The sequence below is a fragment of the Ambystoma mexicanum genome, chromosome 2p, assembly GCF_040938575.1.
Source record: "Ambystoma mexicanum isolate Mex_15411 chromosome 2p, UKY_AmexF1_1, whole genome shotgun sequence".
NCBI classification, from domain to species: Eukaryota; Metazoa; Chordata; class Amphibia; order Caudata; family Ambystomatidae; genus Ambystoma; species Ambystoma mexicanum.
The window spans coordinates 273,609,002-273,629,743 of NC_090923.1; the positions used below are offsets into that span (position 1 = coordinate 273,609,002).

General features: G+C 43.9%; 1 protein-coding gene across 1 annotated transcript in view; it reads left to right on the forward strand.

Moving 5' to 3' along the window:
- Positions 1 to 20,742, forward strand: part of LOC138567739 (inter-alpha-trypsin inhibitor heavy chain H3-like) — a 475,184-nt gene that overhangs the window by 404,313 nt on the left and 50,129 nt on the right. Inside the window, exons 20-21 of the mRNA XM_069646218.1 lie at positions 56 to 228; positions 6,292 to 6,403. Coding sequence (XP_069502319.1) covers positions 56 to 228; positions 6,292 to 6,403 — 285 coding nt within the window. The remainder of the gene's footprint in view (positions 1 to 55; positions 229 to 6,291; positions 6,404 to 20,742) is intronic.

Genomic DNA, 20,742 nt, shown 5'->3' on the forward strand with positions numbered 1-20,742 from the left:
TATTGTTATTAAAATTAGTTTTAATGAACACGTTTTATTTTTAATTCCTCTTCAGCATGACTCTTATCATTAACAAGAAGAAGAATTGCATGCTGTCGACGGGTGATGGAGCAACATTTGTTATCGTTTTGCATCAAGTGTGGAAGAAGCATCTTGTTCACCAAGACTTTCTTGGATTCTACGTTATGGACAGTCACAAGTTCTCTGAGAAAGCACATGGATTACTAGGTTAGAACCTTCTCTAGTCATTTGCTTTTAACTCAGAACTGTATTGAAAGCCACTGGTATGCATGGGTTAGATAGTAGAGTCATTTTGAACCTTTTTCCAAATACACTGAGAAATATTCGAAAACCATTGCACCATAACAAGTGCAGTTTGCCATGGTATAAGCTCTAGGGCAAAAATTGCCCTAGTGCGCAAAGGTTTGCTGTAGTGCTAATACCATTTCATAGTAGCACTAGGGAAAACTTTGTCCTGGGAAATAAATGCAGTTAAAATGTAACTTTTCACAAGCGAATTCCATTCAGATGAAGTGCAATAATAACTTTATATTTACGTAAAATCCACTGAGACAGAATTTTGTTTAACATTTCATTCAAAACCAGATACGTATGAAAAATGCAAAACACTTCGATTAGATATGCATATTGAATTAACATTATTCCAATTATATCCATCAATTTTCTAACTGATAAATTACTTCAATGTGTGAACCATCTGAATAGAAGCGAGATTGCTTGGATTTTTTGTTTTATTTGGTTACCCAGCTAAACTCATGCTAACCCATAACTCTCCAAACCTAGATGGGTTTTCTCCAACTAGTCATATCTCTCATTTTATTTGTGCATGCCCTTAACAAAACTAGTTTCCAATTATTTGCATGTTTAAACATTTTGGGGGTCATTCTGACACTGGCGGTAAGGGGTTAATGGCGCCGGTAAAGGTGCCATAGCCGTCAACTCCTTGCCGCCTCATTACAAGTTCTGCTCGCGGGACCCGCTAAGGCCGCCTGGTTTTATTAACGGGCCCGCTGTTAGCATGCTCCCCATTCCCATTGAGCCCTGTGCGGGCTCAATGGGAATGGGGATGCACAGGGTCTGGGTTCCCTGAATGGGGAAATACCGGGCTCTCCAAGGTCGGAATGGCACAGTGATTCCTCATTCAAGGAACCCAGACCCGGTAACCGGTAACCGGTAAGGGGGTAGCCATGCCGCTAATAGCGGCATGGTTACCTCCTACCTCGTAATGACCCCCTTCGTCGTTTTGTTACAAGCTTTTTCTAGGAAATGGGCCATTGCAAATACCACATTGTCTTGTGCCATACTTTTAAAGAGGTTTTCTGCTGAGAGGATATCCTTAGCCCCATGATTTATTAATGCCAGCTCAGATTCCGCTGTCTTATTCTTCTGTATGCCAGGCATATAAACATAACATGTAGTTTCTTTCGGAATATGTCAAAGTGGGCACATTTGCGAGGGGTCAGTTTTCCAAATATTCAGTAGTTTCACCATGGGTAAGAACCTCGCTCTGAACTTAAACACCAGTGTACACATATATATATTTCATGATATAATCTAAGTATTTTTCAAATTGGCATGTCTATTTTATAGGTAGATGTGATGCTGAAAGACTGCCACTGATGTTGGTATTTAGTAATGATGAAATAAGCCAGTCTGCAGAGTAACTTTTTTGAGCTTGAAGTGTTATCCCTCCAATGACCCACACCAACTGCAAGTCATATGGACCTTATATGCTGTACCCAAGGGAGTAGGTTACCATTTGGGGGGATCAATACGTCCATCAGAGCCTCTCTATACATTACAACATAGAGGTCATATGGGGGTCACCAGGGGTCGCAAATGCGACCCCTGAGGTCACCCTTGCTACCCCTGTGGTCTCACTTGCTACCCCTACAAAAAGAGTTTTCTTTTTTTATTTTAATGGAAGCTCCTGGACTGTGGCCAGCGGCATGTGGTGCTTTGTTTCTGAAGTGGCTGGCATTCTTGTTCAGGCCTCTTAAACAAACAGGGGAATCCATAATTGTGACACTTTGAGCAGTGACCCTAAATAAGAAGGAGTAGGAATAACAAATAATTTGCCTTTCTGGAAGTCTATACAATGCTTGCTAGACTAATTAAAGGTTTATTTCCGGCACACTTCAGGGGCTGAGTCACTGATTTAGTCTGCTCTTAAACACCTCACATTCACAATGAAAACAAAAACTTCAAAAAAGCATTTAGAGTAGAATAAGAGTAGAATAAGCATCAATTTGGGACTACGTATTTTACTTTTTGCAGGTTGCAGTTATAGCATGTTTTGTACGCCATTTTCTCTGTTAAGATCATCACACGTCATTCCATTGACAAACTCCTTGTGTGTAGAATGGTAATATGGGCCTATACACACGGATATTAATGATACAGATGGTGATACATTCTTTAATGAAATTTATATAACATTAGTGATATCGTAACCATATTTTTCATAGTGTACTTAAGAACAATGATATGTGAGGCCATGTGTTTCATCACTTCCTCTAATGTCACTTTGGATGGGGTCAAATGACATCACTTCTTATGATGTCATCAGAGGTCATGGGTCATGTGATGTCACTTCCGCTACCCCAGGCATTTTGGTGAAATGATGTCCCTGCATTACAAGTGGCTTGTTGGACTGAAGATGCATACATTGCCAAGCCAACTCAAGGTGGATGATAGTATTTGGTGCAGGTTTGGCATGCACAGCACACTCTTCAGAAAGACATTTTCTTCAGTAGCAAAGGCTGTACTCCTTGAGAAACTCCACAGCCAGGCGTGATTGCCGATTCTCAAATTGAAAAGAAAAATAACCAAGATCACCACCATGGGTCATGGGGAAGGGAATTACACGTGTGCCCTACTCCCTTTCCATGGAGGCCATTGCTGCGATGGAGCTGTGTCAGAAACACAGAGTGCTCCCAGCACCGGCGAGGGACGAAGGAGTGCAAGAAAAGTTGGGATGGGTGGGGGATGTGGAAATTAGGGTTGGGTGTGATTAGAAGGAGGGGAAGGGAGTTCGGGGGTGCACTTACCCTATTACCGGCAGGCAAGATGACAGCCTCCCACTTCAGAGGTGGCTCACAGCAGGGTTTTTACCACATGGCAAAACTCCTGTTTAGAGCCTCCTGATTGGCTGGGAGGCCACCACCTCCCCTGCTAATATTAATATGGATCTAACAGTTTAGTCTATTAAAACATGTATGAGTTAGTCTTTTTGACACAGTGGGCACCTATCTACACACACACACATACACACATACAATTTCTAGATGATTCCAATGTTTCTATGCAAATATAATAAGAACCTTGTAGGTCCAGCAATATGCCCAGGATTACATATTTTGTTCATGGGGACACCTTGATGGGTGCCACATTTACTGACAACACAGTTTATAATTTGTAGACTTCAGACTTCACATTCTCCTTTTGCATCTTTAGTTTTCACATCATTATACAATATTGTCTGGCAACTTCAAGTTGGGGGTTGCAGCTAAAACCTGCAGTGCCAATTTCATCTAATCCATAAGTTACATCACAGGAAAGGGGTATTAGCCCCAAACAGGTAAGGGCATGGGGAAAGAGAGCTGGAGAGTCGGTAGGGCATGTGCCTGTGTCTTCTAAAATGTCTTTTATTAGATTCAACATAAACATGAACTCTGGGCCTCACCCAGTCTGTCCTAAATATCACACTATTCAGAGAAAGGACATTACTGACTAAGATCAAAAGTTGACAAGTATCCCACACTCCCTAGTTTGTCTATCAGGTCACCTATGCGAGGCATAAGGTAGGCATCAAAACCGAAAGGGAGTTGACTTCTCAGAAGTCTATGCCGAATCTACAGCTGTGATCAGGCTTAGCCACCAATACAATGGGAGAGGACTATGGGCTAGAAGAGGACACAATGATGTCAGCTTTGAGCATCATCCCCATTTCCTTATTAACAATTTCCTTGCAGGCTTCTGGCAGGTGGTATGATGTTAAATACACCACCTTGCCTTCTGGGGTCAACCATGCCATCCCGCTCAATTGTCTCCGGGAAAAGCTTCATATTACTGATCAGGCCCTGGCCTGTTTGACCTCCTTTCTTACTGACCGGCCCAATCAGGTCCAACTGGGGACTTTCCTCTTGTCTATCTCTCTACTTGTGGTATTCCCCAGGGGTCTAACCTCTCTCCCAGGCTCTTCAACCACTACCTGGCACCTCTTGCCCAGCACACCGCTTTCTACTCCAATTTTCAATGTTCTGCGGATGACACTCAGCTCTCTTTCAGGCACCCCTCAGCCACCTCCTTTTCTTCTCTCATACCAGACTGTCTTGCTGCCATTCAGGAATGGTGTGCTGTGAAGGATCTCTGCCTTAATGCTAGTAAAACTGAGATCCTCCTCATTGGGACACCCACTCCCTCCTTTCCTCTCTCTCTCTGGCCGCCCACTCTGGGCCATGTTTCTGCTCCTTCCTTTGGTGTCATCTTCGATTCCACCCTCTTCTTCTCTCCTCTCATCTCTGACATCTCTAAGAAGCCAAATTATCAGCTGCACCTCCTCAGAGATATTCTTCTTTTTCTCACTTTCCCCCAGAAGCTCACTGTCTCCAGAGCTCTGGTCCTCTTTAGGCAAAACTATTGCAACAGCCTCTTTCGAAATCCTCCTGCATATACTCTTCGACCTTTACAACTTATCCAGAACAGGACTGTGAGACTTGTCCTTGGCCTCAAGCCCAGGGATTGTATCTCTCCAGCTCTGATATATCTTCACTGGCTCACTGTGGCTGCAAGGATCATGTTCAAGACCCTCTGCATTGTCCACAAGGCTTTCTGGGGCCTGGGATCGCTCTACCTCCAACATCCTCTTCCAAAACATCTTCCTTCTCAAGCTCTAAGCTCATCCACCTCCCTCTCTTTGATGGTCAGATGCTTCTCCAAGCAGAGAGTTGGCGGCAGATCTATCTTCTCGGTTGAGGCCTTCCTCTGAAACAGCCTCCCTGCCTCTATCAAACTTGAGCAGAACCACTTCCAGTTTTGGAAGCAACTCAAATCCTTCCTTTTCACTTCTGCTTTCTCTTCCTCTCTCCTGCTGATGCACCTGACTTTTCCACACACTGGTCACCTGGTCACCCTCTGAACTCGGGCCAATGCTCCTGCATGTCCAGTTGCCTTTGCTCTGCCTCCAGGCTCCACAGCACTTAAGGGTCTGTATCTGCAACCCTACAGTCCCTTCTGTCTGCATTTATGAGCCACCCTCTAGTTGCACTTGTGAGTTAACTGCACTTCCCCCTTTGCCTCCACCCTGGCACTTCTCCCCTTCCTTCTTCCCTGTACTTGCACGATCGGAATGACACAAGGTCTAGTAAGATTGATATTTTGTCCTCCCTTGTTTCCCCCTCCTTATCTTGTCACGCTTAGAAACACTTGTATACAGGCACGTTATAAATGCCCCATCATATCATATCATAACCCTTGAAAGTGATAGATATATGAAATTGTGCTATAACATCACCTGCTCTTAGATTCTTTCATGTAGTAATGCATGTTATTGTTAAGCAACTTGTGAATACAAATGTTACTCCCCAAAAAAAGACAATAAACATACAGTTGTTTAGGGAAATCAGCTGGCGGCTTTTATTTTACAAAATGTAATTACTGTATAACTGAGGTTTGACGAGAGATTGCAAGACCATGTTGCAAAAACGGACACAGGATGATTTCTTGATTAATACATGTAAGTCTCCACTGGACCAGACAGCATTTCTGGGTTCCAAGTGTTAATTTCCCCACAAAAATATTGCGATACAAAAATATTGCCATATTGTTGCAGCGATAGTGACCCATGGACCCTGCGGGGGACACCCTGCATCCCCTGCATTATTTAAAAATGTGCGGCGGACACCCCCGAGATCCCCAGTCCCACAAAATATCTTCCCCAAAAAGATCACCTATGGTGAGACAAACGGTCATATGTACGGCGATATTTCTGGTGGGGATATTTTGTAGGGATACCCATCCCTGGGCAAGCTGGAAGGTGGCCTTGATATTTAACTGAGACATTGCAAGCAGCTCACTGTGCAGCCCTGCAGCCCTCCAGCCCTCCAGTCATGCATTAATTGATGTGATGTCCCCTGAGATGGCCCTTCCCTCAGGATTATTCATGTATTTATGTGAGGTGGGGCAAACACATTGTGCCTCACCATAGTCACTGCAACCGGTTGGAATTAGCATTTGTTTTTGTAACAATGTATAACTTTTTTTTCCAAGGACAATTTTTTCATGGAGTCGATTTTGAAGTATCCCATGTCCATCCAAGTTCTGATCCCAAAAAACCACATGCTACAATGGTTGTGAAGAGGCATACAATCTCAGTTACAAGGTAAATTGAACCCTCTCATAAAACTTTGCCAGGTTTCCAACGTTATCTTAGACAGATTAATTGATGAATGTGATTTATTTAGGAGGTACAACAAAATATTCTCTGGGTAGCAAAAGCATTAGAATTTGAAGTTTGTGTTGTTCTTTTAATGGAAGAAAAGTTGTTTGTATCTCTTTTTTTCAATGTAACATGATTTTCTGCTACCTGCAAGTGCACTGACACAGATGTTCTATAATATAAGTAATACATGAATTTAGAAACATAAAAAATAAGGCAATCAGTCTACAAGCTAATATCTTAATTCATCTTACTCATATTGTGCTGTACGGAAAAAAAATGCATTTTGAATCCCAATTAATCCTCCAGAATTCTGCCAGGATTGCCCCAATATTTTGTATTTCACTCCTTCAAATATGGGATGACCTATGAATATTCATGGGTCATTTCATAGGGAAGAAACCTTGACAAACCCCAAATCTGACAACACCGTCAAGCACATGTGAGGAACCTGCGACTCGAAAAAGATTGCTTCTATTTCTAGCACACTCCTGCTGGAACTATGCATGTAGACAACGTTGAAGAAAGTGCCTAATAAATGAATATGAATTCATAAAATAAAATGTAAAATCTATCTTTACTATTTCCTTTGTAAGATGTCCCACTGCTCTTTACCAGGCATGACGGTGAAACAGGCTTTGAGTGACAGCTTACCATCTGATGTGAGGTCATTCAAACAGCAACAGCAGAATTCTTTAGGAATCATCGGAAAAAATGTTAAGCATTGTCTGCCAGTGAATTTCAGTCCCCAGACCCAAGAACACAGTAACCACACCAAGAATAATCACTTCTGTTGACTTCAGGTTCTGCAGGAAAATGACACAACTAAGAATACTCAATGGAGCTCATGCTGGATTGGGGCGTAACCTTAATGTAAGGTGTAAATGCCTTGACTAAGGCTTTGCTGCCTTCCAGTAATGTTGCACCCCGTTTTTAATAACGTGTATGGCACAAGCATAAATCAGACAGACCCCGTAAGGATCCATTTTACATGCTGCCTGCCATACTCGCCTGGATAGCAGCATGTACAATTACAATGTAACCCTCCCCGACCTGTTTATTTATTTAGTTGTATTTATTTTTACATTTATAAAGTGCACAAAACCCTCTGGCATCACAGCGCTGTTACAACCAATTACACTTAAAGTGGTAGAAGTCAGGTATTTATGGCTAGGGTGGTAGCCAGTAAAAGTCCAGGAGCTAAGCGAATAGCCAGGTTTATTTTCAATTGGGCACACTAATTACCATACACGCATATTAAGCAGTGGTGCCAGATCAAATAAAACCCTGACTGACATGCGAGAATGTTGGGCAGGGTTTAATTATAATTGTGAGCACTGCTTGGCATGCAAGCGTTTACTCACTTTGCACTGTGGAGTGCAATTTACCAAAATGCAGCAGCGAGCACCCGCTTATGCTAACGTGTAAATGTAATGGGTCCCCGCTGTCAAATTACTCATTTTATAATGTGATTGGGAAATTGATTGGGGCCAGACCGAACACACCTCCACGTAATAACACTGAGAAACAAACTTTAGGAAATTCTAACTACTTGCAAGTTGTTCCATGTTCTCCTTTTTCCGTCTAATAGAAATATGACAATCCATAACTCCAAGAGTGTTGGACAATTGTGAAGACCCTTTTGGAGCATGATGGGACAACTTTACCTTATCTAAGGGCCCGATTTACAAAAATGTTTCCTATGTTAAAGCATTTTGGTAAATCAGGCCCTAAATCTCCAAACTGCATTATATTCTCTTTACAGGCACATTTCACATAATTATACATTTTCTTTTCCGGCTTCCATCGTCATCACACAAGCTTTATTCTGGCGATTGTTCTCAAAGCACATACTACTTTCAATACAAAAATCGAATATAATACCAATATAACAATGGCGTACAAATCTAAAATCACAGGATATAATAAAGAATATGAAAACTTAATAATCACCAAAATGTATATATTTGTACTGCTTATAGTGCAATCCTAGCTTGAGAGCAGCTGACGCTTTATCAGAAGATTATGCCAAAATTGGGCTTGCCATTTTATACAGTAACGCAGTACTGTTGGTGGAGGGAGAGATGTTTTTTTTTATTCATCCGGTAGGTATTGTTGAAAGAACCACATTTATTGTGTTTCGCAAACTAAAAACAACTATGCCTGGAGTTCATAACAGAAATCAGCCATCAAATAATAATTTTTATTTTTCACTGACCGACCAGTCATTTTTGCTGAGAACTATGTTTTACCTAAATCTACTCACTCATGTTCCGTCGGTAGAACAAGTTCACTCCCCCTGCTGTTCACAAATCAGGACTACCCAAAAAGTTAAAACGATTACAGTATAGCTTCGCTTGTGATACCAGAATTCTTTGAAGTTTTTACATTCTGTGTCAACTTACTAGGGTTTTATTAGCCCGCAGAGCTCATAGATATTTATACTTTCAATAAATATTTGGCTTTAGCAAAGACAATGGGCCTCATTACACGGAAGGCGGTGATCCAGGGTGCTATTAGCGCCCTGGACCATGCCGGTAAATTACCGGCACCGCCTTGGCGGAAAGGGGATTTACCGCCCCATTCCAAGGTTGGTGGGGCGGTAAATCCCCCTTCCGCCATTGCCCTTCCACATTCCCATTTCTGCCCCATAGGGCTCTATGGGAATGGGGAAGGCGCTAATTACGGCACCGCAATTTTGCGGTGCCGTAATTAGCTCCGAGGTCCCTTAGCGGGTTGGTTTTTAACGCCTGCAAAAGGCAGGCGTTAAAGCACCAACCCGCTAAGGGACCTCGTAGTAAGGCGGTAATGGTTAACGGTCACCGTTACCATTAACGGTGGCCCTTAACCATTACCGCCTTCCGTGTAATGAGGCCCAATGTCTTCATAATCAATGGATTTATTTAGTAACTCAGATGCATTTAGCATTCTGATTGTGGGATTTTACTGAGAGGTTTTCAAATTTTGACTACTGATATAGTAGGTCCTCAACATAGAAAAAATATGCATTTTTGTATGCCTATGCAGAACTGATACCAACCAAGCGTGCAGATACGCAGGATCTTTATGTATAAAGTGCTTGGACCAACCCTTCATCATGAGTAGAGTAGAGAATGGATTAGTTCTCCTATTAAAACTGGCCTGAACAACAGCATCTTGATTTTCAAACATGTCAAACATGTCTAATTAATCATCACACTGTTTTCTCAAATAAAACTGCTAATTTATTTTCATCAGCGGCCTCATATGCCAGGTTGTGTCTGAAAATGTCTAACAAATTGCTTCCAATACGTCTTTAGGTCCTCTCCCGTCCTCATTAAGAACATGTCCCAAGTACACAATGAACTTTGCACATAACTTGTACTTCCCTAAACAGCTGTCAGTGAGTCAGTTTAGGTTTATTTTGGTCAGCAGACCATAAAAGTGATAACTAGTTGCAATGCAAGACAGTTAAATTCACTTTACAATATCGCAACAATTTCAAAAATGCATTTCATGGAAATTACAATTTATTTAAAAAATAGCAAAGATTAAACATGATCATACAAATTCATATAAATCCCATATAATCACTAAAATACAAGTTCAAAAAGTGCATGGAGATATAAAAGTGGTAGACCCCGTAGTCGTATGAGTCAAATGTGATTGTGGGCAAAATGGCTAGTTAGATGGAAGAACAGCCCATTTTTCACACCTGTTTTTATAAACAAATGACAAGATTAGATAGTACAGCATGATCTTGCCCTCCAAGCACTTGTCCAATAGTTCACAACTGAATGCACTGCTAATGAATCTTTGGAGTTGACACACAGTGTTAAGGCATCATATACAGTTCTTATTAACCTATGCCTAAACAACGGCATAAGGTCTCTTTCCAGTATACAAATATAAGGGGAAAAATAAAATAAAGTGTTTTACATCCTCAATCACATTTTTACAAGAGGAGCATTTGTTGGAAGAGTCAAAGATCCATTTATGCAGTAGTTCGGCTAGAGGCAAAGTACCAAACCGAAGCTTAAGGTATAAAGCCCTAGAACATTTTGGGGAAACAACATCAAGCTAGTTTTCGTATTCTAGTGTCTGCTTAAAATCACAATATTTCCTTCCCCTCTCATTACTTACAAGGTCAACAAGGAGTCCACTTACTTCATTATATACAAGGGCTTTTTTGATCTGTGATTTTACTCTCTGATCTCTCTGTTGGTGTTTCTGCCAACACTCACAGTAGCCAAATACATTGAAGGCATCCTTTAGATATTCATCCAGGGAAGGGAACAACCTTCCATCTGTGATAAGATATTTTCCAGAGCCAATCTGCACACAGTAAGACCAGGGGAAGACCATACCCGTAGCCAATAAAGTAGGGGTTTGGACACACAAAGATGCCCAATTCTCTGTTCATCTACCTCTAAAAAAACAGAAATTTTAGGCTGCTACTTGGTAGCGCCAGCAAGTTTTTAGTAAGTTTGCTTTCACTTGTGGTTAATCTTCCACAGATCTTACCTTCCCACAGCTCAGCCCCTGTAAGGGGATTCAATTCAACACTACAGCTAAGTCAACGCCTAGTCTATAATACTGAATGAAAACCCTTATTGATTTATCTTTAGGTCCAGTTCATGCGTTCTGGATGACTACCCCTATATAACACCCCTCTCTTGGAATCCCCCTGACCCCACTGAGCCAAGAAGTAGTTCTGTTTTGCAAGTTTAAAAGGTTTATTTGATAATTTAAACAATATATATATCTCACGCTTTATAATAAATTAATAATTGAATAGCACACTTAATCTGATATGATAAAGATCAACAACGGAGAATCTGGCACTAGCACACTTCTTATAATCACTAATGAGTTGACATGAAATGGATAAGGTAGCACACTGGTAAATAGGAACAAAAGAAGAAGGTGGTACAAAATGCTTTATAGAGTTCAAATGGATGCAAGGTTGAATGAATGAAATGCAGTATAGAAATACTCAATATGATTTCAACAAAACAATGTAATCACTTTTCTCTGGCAATTCCCTCCCCCCCCCTTGATGCAAGGCAAGGAAATGGAAGGAAACACACAGTTCTCAGAAATGCAATCAAATGAGATTCAGTTCAATCCCAGCAAGCTTACAGAAAACAGATAGGAGTTTTGAAAACACAGGCCCAAATGCTTTGATATGTGCTAGCAATGGATGAGAAATATGCTGGAAATGCTGTTAATTCCCTTTCAGAGGTTCAGGGTGAGTGGTATCTAGTTAATATTAGTCCAGGCTCACACTAGCAATGAGGCAGGGATAGTTAGCAGGTTAAACGAATTCCTGGCAAATGGAAGGCAAGCAGCAGCAGTTTTTACATGTGAAGAAATTTGCAAATCGCGGCAAAATTCGCGGATGCGTGTTCCGCGATTGCGGTAAAACTATAGGGGGTAGGAATGTGGTTCTAGGTTCGTAGGAAAGCCACGATTCTAAGCTTTCAAATAAAAGTTATTGCAAGTCTCTAGCACAAACGGTTGCGGAGATATGAGCGATTTTGTGAAGGTCGTTTTTCAGATTTGAAATTTTAAAGTTCAAAAAGACAAGTGCAGCTTGCGACTAGAAAATGACAAGTGACAGCTTTACAAATGACAGGTGACAGTTAGGAGGCAGTTCTACTTAGATTAAATAGATTGAATTATATTATTTTAACTAAGAGATTGGTTCTGCACAGTTTTCTAGGTACTCACACTATATTCTTGAGTGAAATGGGCCTCATCACGGATCTGGTCAGGGTTTTAGACTGGACTCTGGTCTGGTCTGGTCTGGCCTCTGCACTTCACAGTGATCTGGGTCAGCTCTCTCTGCTGGTCTGGGTCTCTCTGGGTACAGCACTGCTTTCTCTCTGGTCTGGTCTCTTAGTTCTGGATAGATTGAAGTCTCTAGTTTGGCTTTCTGGAGGTTGATGGAGGTAAGTATGGATTTTTCCGGCAGAGCGTCCCGCTGCAGATGGATTTGGACAGTCCCTATCTGTCCTGTCTGTCTGCTTTTATGTGTTTAGAATGTGGGTGTGTTCTAGCATCACTGACCCTACCTCTCTCTCAGCTTCTAATTGGTCAAACTTCCATTTATCATTTGATTGGGGAATGAACTGTGAGTCAGAGTGATGTCATTTTACAGCCTGCAGAAAGTCCACTCCTCCTGTCAACTTACACACAAATCTAGATTTGAAACAAATACATATTTGCAGAGGTACATATTGTTTTAAAATCATATGCACCCATCATGCATTACAGGAGGTATACCCTGTTCAAACTCTGCTCTTCCTGGGAGCTTGCATTCAGAAATGGCACATATTTCACTTTTTAACTGATTTTGCAATTTCTGACATTGACCCAACTTTACATACATGTGTGCAGGGAGTAGGGACATTAACTGATGAAGTTTCAGATTTTTAACATGCATACATTTAGAGTAATATCCATTTTTCCGCTAAAACCCCCCTGAACATGCCACCGGGTCGAAAAACCTCTTAAAATGTGGGCAGAAAAATCACAAGAATTATGGTATCATTTATAAAATTTTCACATGTCCGCTCTATGAGTTATTCATCTTTTTAAAGTTATGTTCTGGCTCCAAAGGGGTGTGGTTTCCCAGGTCACATGGTATAGAAACCAGTCTTTCCAGTTTCTGCCAAGCCAGCTTGCTCTCACAGGCAGTGCCCCTCCCAGCTCTTGCCAAGAGGAAGCTACATTTTACGACTGCGGTAATAAAAACCTTTGCCTGAGTGAAGAGGGCTTTGTTCACTCTCCTGCAGAGCACAGATAATTCAATTATCAGATAGATGGCATATCCTTAGTGTGGGCAGCAAAAGGAAGGTTGGCCTGGGAACACAGTGGTGACTCAAGTTTCCCTCCTGATGGGGGTAGTTGCCAGGCAGAATTCAGTTCCTTAAGCCGGGTTTCAGATAAAATGTCACTTTTTGTTCCCCAGTTTCTGCATTCAAATAAAACTAAACATTTTTACATATGCAGCTAGAAGGCTGATTCTAAGTTTAAAACTATGACATTTAAACAGTTACAAAGGCATGTGACACCAAACATAGCTCACTCATTTAATCTAAACATTTTCGATTTTAGTGTCTTTAAATCCAGTGCAACTTAAACTGCTGACTCCATAGCAGTTTTGTTATAAGCATTGTTTTGGGCTCTTCATTTCCCAGATTTTGTAGGCACACAACACTCCATTCTACCAAATGTCTGCTGGTGTCCAGTGAGTTTTTAGATGTGTTGCAATGTTTAAAATAGACAGTTTGAGCCTGCCTTCAGAGAAACACAGGGTGGTTTTAAACTGCCGGCTTTTGGATAGTGGTGAGTACTGGTACTGCACCCATTTTTGGGATTTAAGAAAATGAATTCCCAACAGTTATGGGTTTGCTTTTGGCAATCAGCATTGCCACTCCCAATGGTTTCAGACTACTGTGCGGGTAGTCCAATGGTGGTTTTAAAGCGCTTTGAAGCTAACCGGCGCTACTGTTTTTCCTTTGGCAACCCATTTCCCTCATGGCAACCCAGCCTTTCATTCTCGCACTGGTGGGTGGCAAGTGAGGCAACCATTTTAGTGTGCGCACAAACTGCGCAGCTTTCCTGGATTTCAGCGCACATGTGGGTTTTCCGCCATCTTGAATTTTCTAAGCCCACAGCACCAAATGTTGCAGCATGATAGCTTAAACGTGGGTCAGGACACCCAACAAGCCCCCCCACGCGACTGCACTTTGAATTTGAGTCGATGGGGAGTCGCGTGCCCATGGGTTTTGACCCACGCACCGGTCTGTCCGCATAATCTTCTTCCTCTTCTGTAGATGGCACAGTTCAGCATCTTCTTCTCCATCCGGTACTGATCGATCGGTTCTCCTCGCCAGTCCTGATGGGAGTATTGGGCTGTCCACTGGGCCCATTGGATCTTCGTTCCCGGTCTCCGGATCATCCTCCTTGGCCCGTCTTCAGGTTTTCTTTCTCCTAGGACGACAAAGGAAGAGCGGCAATATCTAATCATAGACGATTTTTTTTTTTTTTTTTTCTTTTTTTCCACCACTGTTGAGATAGTGGGGCAGCATATGCATTTTATCATAACGAAACATTACATTCTTATTTTAATAAAAACAGTATGACTAAGAGACAGTTTCATGCAAATCACAATATTTTAGAGACTAGATGTGGTATGTTTTATGATTGGAACTGAATTAGTCTGAGACAGTGCCCGCTAGGATTCCAGAGAATTCCTCCAGTTGTTGCAGAGTGTGCCTGGGATGGCAACATTTCAACTGGTTTATGTGGACCCACTTGTCTTCCCCCTCTGCCGAAGGACCTTTGGGGATGTGGATTTTGTAGGCCACAGGGGAGATCTTATCGACGATCTCAAAGGGTCCCTTCCATGTAGGCAAAAATTTGCGCTGCTTGGCCTGGTTCCTTTGGAAGTTGTATAGATAGACCCGGTATCCCACCTGATATTCCTTCCTGGAAGTTTTCAGGTCATAATGGGTCTTCATGCTATCAGCTGATCTTTCTAGATTCCGCTGAGCATAAGCAAAAGCATGTTGGAGGTGTTTCCTTAAATTCTCTACATACTCATGAGTAGTGGAGGCATTTATCAGTGTCTGCTCCTGGGTCCTGTAGAGCAAATGCTGAGGAAGCACCATCTTGCGCCCAGTCATCAACTCAAATGGTGACATTTTGGTTGCAGATGAAGGGGTAGATCTGATAGCCATTAGGACCAGAGGTAATCGGATATCCCAACTTGGCCCAGAATCTGCCACAAACTTCTTTAATATGCTCACAATTGTCCGGTTATATCTCTCTACTGCCCCAGAAGAAGCTGGCCGATAAGCAATATGCAACTTCCTTTTGACCCCCAATATCTCCCACATCTTTGTCATTACTTCACTGGTGAAGTGGCTACCTCTGTCTGACTCAATCCTTTGAGGTAGACCAAAACGGGAAAAGATGTGGTTAATCATCAAGGCAGCTGCCGTTTCTGCCTTGCAGTTTGGGGCTGGGAGACATTCCACCCACTTGGTAAACAAGCATGTCACAGTCAACATGTACTTATTCCCCCTAGCCGAGCGAATCACAGGGCCCACAAAGTCGATTTGTAAATCTGACCATGGCAGTGTCATTCCCCTCTTTTGTAAAGGCGCCCGGTGCGTGAGGGATGATGGCTGAAATTGTGCACACACAAGACACCCCTTCAAGTATTGGTCGAGGTCCTGCCCCATGTGTGGCCAGTATGCAACCTCTCTTAAGATTTCCAATGTTGTGTGAAACCCCCTATGACCGGCGGTGGCCGCATCATGGGCGTGACTTAACATCAGGCTTCGGAATGAGGTAGGAACCACCCACTGATCGTGGCCAGCTTTGGATTTCCTTACCAGCAAACCGTCTTGGATCAGGAACATTTTTGGACATTTCATCAACACTCTTAGGTCCTCTTTCCCAATGTAATCGGTATCCGTCAGGGGAAAGTTCTCGGGGTCCTCAAGGTGCCGGTAAAATTTACCAATTATTGGATCCCCCTTCTGAGCGGTAATCAAATCAGCATCAGGGGTCTCCTTGCTCCATTGTGCAATTGAAAGGTCGTTGTGAGCATTTGTCTGGGACCTAGTGATAGCAGTGACCTGGATTTCCCCCAACAGGGACTCAATCTCAATTAGATCCCCTTGGATGGCCCCGGTTTTGGCCAGCTGATCAGCTAAGTCGTTTCCAGTTTTGTCTGGTCCCTCTACTTTGGAATGACCCTTGATCTTTTTCCAATAGATGGTCATCCCATTCGAGGTGACCAGATCATCAATGTTTTGGATCAACTTCCCATGTTTCAAGGGTTTGTTGTTAGCACATAACATGCCTCTGGTTTTCCAATTAACCAGGTGCTCCACGAACCCGTTCCGTACATAATCCGAATCTGTGATTATGACCAGTTCGTGGAGTTGATGTTGGACAGCAGTGAGGATGGCCTGATGCACAGCCATCAATTCTGCCACCTGACTACTTCGGGGTCCGATTTTGTATCCAGCGGAGGGTTCTGGGGACTCATTCACCCATGCATTCCCTACGCCAGCCACCAGTTCTTTCTCCCCGTTGTTGTCAACATGGTAAGAGCATCCATCCACATAGACAGTGGGCATTCCCTCACACTTGTCCTCTTCACAGACTTTGTGGGGGGAATTAAGGTATGCCTCCATGTTGTCCTTTATTTTTAGACTTTCGTCCTCGAGACAGTTTTCTCTGGCACAATCATGCAAGTCAACCAGACCTTGCGCGAGGGGACTCTTCTTGTTTTGGCCATATCTGACCTCCACAGGAAAGCCTTGCATTGACAGAATCCAGGAAGTAATTCGGGAATTACTCACATTTCCGGCCCGGATTCTGTCACTTTGGAGATATTGCAGAGGCTGGTGTGGAGTCTCCACTATGATGTGTTCCCCCTGGATAAACGGGCGGTAATTCTTCAATGCCCACACCGTTGTCAGGAGTGCCTTCTCACAATCGTTGAATTTTTCCTCCACAGAGGATAAAGTTTTGCTCGCATAGGAGATTACTTTATTGACCTTGTCATGCTTTTGATATAATACTGCCGTCAAGCACGTATTAGAGAACCCCGTCTCCAGGAAGAACTCCTTGTTTCTGACAGGGTAAGCTAGGCAAGGCGCTTGTGAGAGGCTTCTTTTGAGTTGTTTTACTGCCTCGGCTTGTTCTGGACCCCATTCCCACTTGACCCCCCCCTTCAGGAGATGAATCAGGGGTCTGGTGATCTCTGCGTAGCCCTCAATGAACTTTCTGCTGTAATTAGTCAGTCCAAGGAGGCTCCTTAGTTCCCGCAGAGTTGTGGGGTCTTTCAGTTTCTGAAGTGCTTCCACTTTCTTTTCCTGGGGACAAGGACCCTGAGGAGTAAACTCATGCCCCAAGAAGTTAACACGAGTTTTACACCACTGTGCTTTCTGAAAGGAAAGTTTTGCTCCGGCGGCCCTCAACTGTGTCAGAACATAACGGATCTCCGCTATGTGTTCCTCCACAGTTGAGCTTTTGATGAGGACATCATCTACATAAGCCAGGTTACCCCTCGCACCCAGGTCGGGCATGGCCTTATGTAGGAAAATGTTGAATTCATTGCCGGAGTTGAGGTATCCGAAGGGAGTCCGGGTCCATGTGTACTGCTGGCCCCCAAAGGTAAAAGCCAGTTTGTATTGGTCCTCCCTGCTGACAGGCACGGTCCAGTATCCATTGGTCAGGTCTATTGCTGTGAATACCTGTGACCCCTGAATCTGGGCCAGCCCTTGGTCAATGTAGGGCAGAGGCCATCGGGAAGTATGGACCCGTTTGTTGAGCTCCCTGAGGTCGGCGCAGAGTCTCCACTGGCCGTTTGGCTTCAATATTCCCAGCACCGGATTATTGAAGGTGCTGTGGACTGGACGGATTATTCCCCTAGACTCAAGGTTCTTAATTATTTCAGTAAGGGACTCCATTGATGCGAGAGGCAAGCGATATTGCTTCACAAACACAGGAGTCATGCCAGGGTCCGTGGGGATTGTTGTTGTGTGGATGTCAGTGCGACCACAGTTATATGAGTCTACCGCAAAGAGATCTTGGAAATCCAAGAAAACTTGTTTCAACTTTTGCTTTTGTTCCAGAGTCACACAGGCATCAGCTAGGTTGACTCTCTCTTCCACCATCTGCCTGAAGCCTGGAAAGACTTCTGGTTTGGCTATTTCCGCGGCCTCCTCCAGCTGGGTGGAGAAGTCCCTGGTCAGAGTGCTGATTTGGACTGGAGGCTTCAGGTGGGAAAGGCAGCCCTCATGTACCTGGAAAACCACCTCATCCCTCCTGAAGTCACACGTCACATCTTCCTTACCATAGGGGCAGGAAGTGTTCACCAGGAAGTTCCCCCCATGCCGGGTGAAAATCCTGTCTGGTGTTGTATTGTCCTCACTGTCACTGTCAACACAGTCCTTGGGGATTGGTCCTAACAGTTCATTTACAAGATCAATGGAGAAATGTCGGTCATCAACCGCCATTCCAATAATGGTGCCTGCGGCTAGAGTAATACTCTTTAAGTCGCTGTTATCCACCTCTATTGGAATGGTGTCATGTTCTATGTTGACTAATGGAGTTGGGTTTACCCCCAACCCTTGCTGTTGGAAAGAAGCATTTAGATGTATGTAAGCATCAGGGTTTTTCAACTCTTGTCCCCTTTTAACTTTCACTTCCAGGGAGAATTGTCGGGTCCTTTCTGGGATGGTGACTTCCTCTTTAACCTGAATTTCAACTGCATAAGGTAGCAATTGAGCTGACCTAAATGCTTTTTCTGGATCATCAAAGCCCATGGGATTATCCGCTAATCGGGACCAAGCTTTGAAGTTTATTAGGTCCAAACTAATGGCAAAGCGATTGAGAATGTCACTGCCTAAGCAAAAGGCGGCAGGGACGTCTCGCACGACCCAACAATTGTGTACTATGCTCTTGTTGCCAATGGAGATTTTGAGCATACACCTGCTTGGCAGGAGATGTTTGGAATTAGGTGCTTCCAGGTCCATTTCCCATTTGTCTATCAGTTTGAAGGTGGGCATGGCTGGATCTTTTGGGAGTTGGCGAAACATGGCTTCGCTGATGAAGCTCTTACCGTTGCTCACACACACTCGAGCGAGAACAGAGTCCTTCCCATCATTTAACTGAACAGGGATGAACAACTGCTCTCCAATTTGCTGAATATCAGCCAGGCTTTGAGCTGATTTTACATCTTTCTGGACTATAGGAGTGGGAGTTTCAGATTGTGGATTAGTATAGAATTTCAGAGTGTTTCCTTCCAGCGTGGAATACCACTTTAGACTGGAAGGAAGGTTGATTTTCAGAAATAGAGAGGACCCCCCATCACCAGTCTGTTGTCCTACTGCTATTACTGTCACGTCTGGAATTTGGCTATTCTGGAAGTGAAATTCTACTTGGTCAGATTTTTGTTCAACCATGTGGCATGTGCCGTTTAAACTAACATGGTTGACACTCTGTTTTAATTTTATTGGTCGGCTAGTCTGGGTCCAGAGGACCTTGTTTACACAATCTATTAGGGGTGACAACCTTCTCAGGAGGTCATTCCCTAGTAAACAAGGGGTGCCCTCTGGGGTCACAACTATGACCGGGTGTTTCAACTTGTGTCGCCCGATCTTAATGTCCAAGTCTGCCGTCCCCTCGACGGGAATTTCCTTCCCGTCAAAGTTCTGCAGTTGTCCCGGAAGAGAGGTGAGAGGAATTTGGTAATCCTCTCCCCTTCCTGCATTCAGTTCATCAAAGGCCCTTCTGGACAGAAGGGTAACTTGAGATCCAGTGTCCACCAGTGCCGAGATTGTACCCTGCCCCTGTACTTGTACCGGGGCATAATATCTTCCCTCCTTCTCCTCAAGGGGGCACAGATAATGTACATTTTTGGACAACTGATGGGCTAACTTTCTGGTTTTGGACATTGCTAGCGAAGAGATTTGGGCAGAATTCTGTGGAGAGCCTTGGGAATCTGAAAGAAAAATTTGGCAACTGGAGATCAGAGCCATTGTGGGTTCCCCTGGCTCCGGTTCCGGGCCACCCCCCCCTTTTTGGAGGCAGTCACCAGGATGGGTTTGAACCAGGGGATTTTCTTGCGGTTGGTTCTGGGATGAGATGGTGGGCGGCGGTAGCTCAGTCTCCATATCTCCCCCGTCTGGATTTGCATTCCTAGGGACCCATTTTTCTTTGGGAGGAGTTCCCCCCTCTCTGAAGGAGAAGATCCTTTTCTCAGGATCCTCTGAGGATCCCTCTCCCTCAAATTGGAAGATCTGTACCTCCTCCTCAAACTGAGTCTGTTTGGGTCTTTTGTTTCTCCTACCCCCCCTCTGCTCCTTAGGAGGCAGACTTTCAGGGGCAAGAGATTTTGTTTCCGGTTCCGGGGTTTCCAGGGGCTGTTTACAAGTGAGGAAGGAAGCTTCCTCCAAGGCTTTACACCCCCCTTCCCTTTGTGCCTCCTCCCTGGGAACCGGTGAGTTATCGGGGTGCTGCCCCCGTCATTGTTCTGGAGCACCAGGTCCAGAGTTGGGTGCGTTCTGCGCCGGCACGCCCATCTGAGGGTTCTGCTGAGCCCTCAGTATGTGACCCAGGTCCCGCGCCATGTTTTGAACCTGGCGCTCTAACTGGGAAACCCGCTCAGGCTGATACGGGGCCCTGTTTTCTCCCCTGGGCTGATCCCGGGAAGGGTAGCTGTCCCTCCTCTGGTAATACCCCGGGTTGGGAAGATTTGGGTACCCCTC